The sequence below is a fragment of the Phytophthora infestans genome, genomic scaffold (assembly GCF_000142945.1).
Source record: "Phytophthora infestans T30-4 supercont1.1403 genomic scaffold, whole genome shotgun sequence".
Lineage (NCBI taxonomy): Eukaryota > Oomycota > Peronosporomycetes > Peronosporales > Peronosporaceae > Phytophthora > Phytophthora infestans.
This window is the reverse complement of record NW_003307212.1, coordinates 1-4,830: the sequence shown is the minus strand read 5'-3', so window position 1 is coordinate 4,830 and position 4,830 is coordinate 1. Positions and strand designations below refer to the sequence as shown.

Below are 4,830 nucleotides of genomic sequence, written 5' to 3'. Positions count from 1 at the left end.
GGAGTGCATGTTAGTGAAGTCTGCGCTAATGGGTACCACACCAGATGTGACAAGCGAGAGATAACTTCACAACAACAAAAAAATACGTGCCGCACGGACAGCATCTTGCTGCCTGTTTAAGAAGTTGCCGCTGAGAGTGAGCTTTCGCGCTGCGTATTTGTTGCCTTTCGCAACTGCTTCTGAGGTGCGTCGATTGGTGTGCGTTGTGTCTGTGTATGTGGGCGCTTAACTCAAATGGTAGAGCGCCCGCTTCGCATGCGGGAGGTAGGGGGATCGATACCCCCAGTGTCCACAATTTTCATTTTCAACCTTTTTACGCCACCAAACGTTTTATCACCTCTTCGCCGTTGATTACCCCCCCCCTCGCCACCGGCTGCTCTGCGTCGTCTTTGAGGAGAAAACGTTCATTCGGTCGCCGAGATTCGGAGATTCTTCCACGGTGTGTGGCTTACTAAATTCAAGTGTCGACCGCACGACCGAAAAACTATCGTAGATTCGATCAAAATCGATAAATCGACAACGCATTCGGCATCATCATCCGAGGAGCGCTAAGCACGGCTTTCCTCCAAGCAGACATTGTGCATGCGGATTGGGTCTGCTGCCCGAAAAGTAAAATGTACATGTAAATCTTTAAGTCTGCGGCAAATGATTGTTCATCCGACTTAGTTTGTTATGATTGATAGCGATAAGCATGTACAGTATGCACTTACCGGTATCTCAAGACCTGGCAACTGCCAGAAGATTATCGCGAGCGAGGATTGCGTCGTGTCCTTGCTCTTGTCCATGTTTACACTTCGTATCGCTGCCTCACCGTGAAAATCTGGCCTGTCGATTTACATTTTTCATTCGTTCAGGACTTGAGTCTTCACATGAGCACAGTTCTGTTATACGACGGTGTCGCTAGTTCAATTCCGCCCATGCTCGACAGCCAGGCCGTCCACGTGCTGTACGGTAGCAGTCTGGAGATTCGTACAGTATTCATGTGGGCTCTGCACGCTCAATACTGGCAGTGGGCGTTGCTTTCCCGATAGCATTAAATATCTCTGTTCCAACACAAATGATGATACTTCTTATTAGATCGTTTGAGTGAGTGTATTTGTTCAAGACGAATGACTTTTTGATGATTTGGGTACATGTACTAGTGTAGTGTATTCAGAAGATCGATACCTTTTCTATCGTCAAGATTCTCCGTGTGCTGCCCCCGATATCGTTCTTCAACGGCGTCCATCTCACTGCTGCGCAAAAACGCTGGACAACGCAAATGAGATTCATGCTGTCTTCGTGCGGTTTAAAACACTTCATTCGGATGCGCAAGCTCCAAGCTGAAATGATTGGTTCACGAGCGCTGTGCCGTAGAGCTCGGGAGACTCAACGGGTAGACGCAATGCGTATGCAATTGTAGAATAGAATATTAAAAAGAGATCAAAGTAACACTATTATTAATGGCAAAATTATAAACATGTATTAATACATGTAATCTTGAGACTTAACGCTGTGTTTCCCGACATCCATTTTCGAGCAACATATACACTCCAACGATCCCTGTTTTTTTTCAATGTATTTTAAAATACCCCGCTTCGTTTCACTCGTTTTCTTCTCAAGTGTATATAACCATCGACGTGCTTGGGATGTCCATGAAACGAATCGTCCGATTCAGGCGGGTTAGTGATTGACTTAAGAATTGAAAGCTCCTTCGCATTAAAAAATGCCCATGACTTTTTCCTCAACGGTATTCCTCACGATCAAAGTGAATTTGAGCGTTGGCAGCTTCTTCAATCATGGTCAAGTAACCGATGCTTGATGAACCTCATCCCATATCTCGGTCGTATTTCAAGCATTAGATCTCCCAGCTTCATTCTTGAACGCGTCGCCTTCGCGACACAGTGCAGTCTAGCTGTCATGGTGAGTTTTCCCAGACTGCGTTGTTTTACACAGGTTGCAGTCGCTTGTGTACTCGCTCAGAGCATGATTCCTACGGCACAACCGCAGTCAAGTGACATTAGCTCTGGAAGTGGGTCGGCTGGAAAGGAAATGCCGACGAGCTGTGGAATTTCAGATGGAGACAAGGCATTTGGCATTCAGGTGGTTACCGATGTTGCGTGTGCTGCCGGCGGGCTTGGCTGCTACAATGATCACTGCCGATACTGCAAGGTTATTGACACGTTGAAGTCGGCACATTTAGAGAGCTGTGAGACGCTTGGAGCCTCATTTCCTTCCATTGCACCACTTACGGTATCCACGGGAGCCTGCATTGTTTCCAGTGGTGACGCTGCGGTCGGCGTCGGAGGGATGACAGACCCGTTGTGTCTTTATGGAGGCATCGGATGCTTCAATGACCACTGCCGGTTCTGTCAGAGTAAACCAACTCCACAGTCTTCTCATTTCGTGCTGTGCTCGTGGGCTGAAGATTCCAGTAGTGGCTCAGATTCTCTCGAAGGCTCTGCTGGAGATGCAGGCTCGGACCGCCACCTGGCAACCGAGAGTACCGAAGCGACCCCGGCGGAAATTGCTGGTGCATGTACCATGAAAGCATCGGACGGCGACGTAGCGGTTGGCATTAACATTATTACTGACGCGACTTGTGCTAGTGGTGGCTCCGGGTGCATCGACAACATTTGCCGGCTCTGCAAAACTAAAGACACGACACAGTCTGCAAGTTTCAATTTCTGTCCCGCTGGTGTTTCGAAGACGTGTTCTACAACGGTATCGGCCGGTGATGCGGCTGTCGGCATCAACATCATCACGGATGCTTCCTGCGCTCAAGGAGGCTTAGGGTGCATTGATAGCGTTTGCCGTTTCTGCCAAACAACAACTACACCTCAATCGGCAGCTTTCGTGGCTTGTGCCTCCATTGGAACTACCACTACCCAAACACCTGTGACCAGTGCGACCACACCATCCATCACGGCCTGTACCATTGCCGCAGCAGCCGGCGATATTGCTGCGGGTATCAATATCGTCACGGACAAATCCTGTGTGTCAGGTGGCCTGGGCTGCATTGATAGTGTCTGTCGCTTTTGCCGCATTTCGACCAGTTCTCTGTCTTCGGCGTACGTGGATTGCGCTGTAATTACAGGTACTACCACTCAGACATCGACCCCGGGCCCAACACCTGCGTCGACACCACCGACAAAAGCCAACACCCCTTCGATAGTATTTGACTGCTTTCGCACGATCTCGGGTGGGGACAAAGCGGTCGGCTTAGATATTGCTTCGGACATCCGCTGCAGTGAAGGAGGCGCTGGATGCTTGGATGAGGTCTGCCGCTATTGCAAGCGCTTCGATACGGTGCAGTCTCAGTCGTACACCGACTGTTCTACTATTCCGTCGTCGAACATCGGTTCTGACATCACGTTTGTATCGATCCCTCTTGTCACTGATTCCGATACTCCTGAGAGAATGCTTGAAGAGGACTCATTCGGTAGTACAGACGACAGCTACAGCACCGACGCATCCAATGCATCCGATAAAAGCTACGAAGGTGCAGCGACTTGCGTAATGACTGTGTCCTCCGGAGACGCTGCAGTTGGTATTAACATTGTGACGGACACTAGTTGCTCGAGTGGCGGCACCGGTTGCGTTGACTCTGTCTGTCGCTATTGCAAGACTAAAGACACTGAACAATCTGCACATTTGAGTAGTTGTCCATCCACTACAACGGCCCCAACGGCTATAACGAAGACATGCCCGACCACAGTGTCGGACGGTGATGCCTCCGTTGGCATCAACATTATCACGGATACGAGCTGTGCTAACGGTGGACTCGGCTGCATCGACAGCATTTGTCGGTACTGCAAAACTAAATTGACGGATCAGTCAGCACAGTTCGGGAGCTGCTCAGACTACTCCTCAACATCGATCAGCTCACCACCAGCCACTGTCGCTCCTGTGACAACCCCGACGTCCACGAGTCCCATTTACTCTATTCCCGTGGATTGCTATCAAACCGCGTCTAACGGTGATAAAAGCCTCGGGTTAGACATCGTCACGGATATGCGGTGTGGTGACGGAGGTGTAGGCTGCTTGGACAGCATCTGCCGCTTTTGCAAGCGCTTCGAGACACCACAATCGTATTCGTACATGAGCTGCTCCGACATTCCCGTCTCTGATACCGGCGCAGACATTGCTTTCAAAGTGATAGTCACGGACGACACATTGGAATCTACCTCGGCGGAACGGATAGTTGCTCTCCACAAGTCGGAAGAATTTTTGTTGGTGCAGACCGATGATATTTGTGCGAACGTGTCACTAGCTGATGGTCAAGCGGCTGGAGGAATTGGAGTCGTCCTTGATACAGCTCACTGTCCTGAGGGGCTGGCGTCCGGATGTATCGGTAATGAAGGCTGTCGGTACTGCAAGAGGTTTCCGACAAACGTTTCGGAGTATTTGGAGTACTGTGCGATTGCAAACAGTACCGGTGTGGCATATGCTCTTTCGGGTTTGTCTCCGTCCACTGCAGACGCAAGTTCTTTCTCGGGTGGTGCAGGTAACACTGGGTCTCTCTACACTGAAGCTGGAAGTATTTCAGTAGAAACGCAAGCATCGAATGAGGGTACTCCGAAGTTTTTCATGAGCGGGACCATCCAATGGATTGCTATCGCTGCAGCTTGCGCTGGAGTAGTCATTGTTGTGGCATTAGCGGCAATTGGTATCAATCGAACAATCCAAAATCTTGCGGCGCACAATACACGATCGTCAGGCAAGGATAAGGTTGATGAAAATCGCCCAAGCGTGCTAGTTGCCTCGAATGTAGGCGAGCCGGGCATTATTAGCGACGTGTAAGCAGAACTCAACGAAGGTTCAACTTGTCCACCGCTTAGACATACCACA

General features: G+C 49.8%; 1 protein-coding gene across 1 annotated transcript; it reads left to right on the top strand.

The window, feature by feature from the left end:
• Positions 1 to 3,253: 3,253 nt before the first annotated feature.
• On the top strand, positions 3,254 to 4,229 carry PITG_22150 (uncharacterized protein; the record flags this gene model as incomplete). Its single annotated transcript, XM_002909912.1, has 4 exons — positions 3,254 to 3,357; positions 3,399 to 3,424; positions 3,482 to 4,076; positions 4,205 to 4,229. 4 exons carry the CDS (start codon positions 3,254 to 3,256, stop codon positions 4,227 to 4,229), a joined length of 750 nt encoding a protein of 249 aa, XP_002909958.1.
• Positions 4,230 to 4,830: the final 601 nt, after the last annotated feature.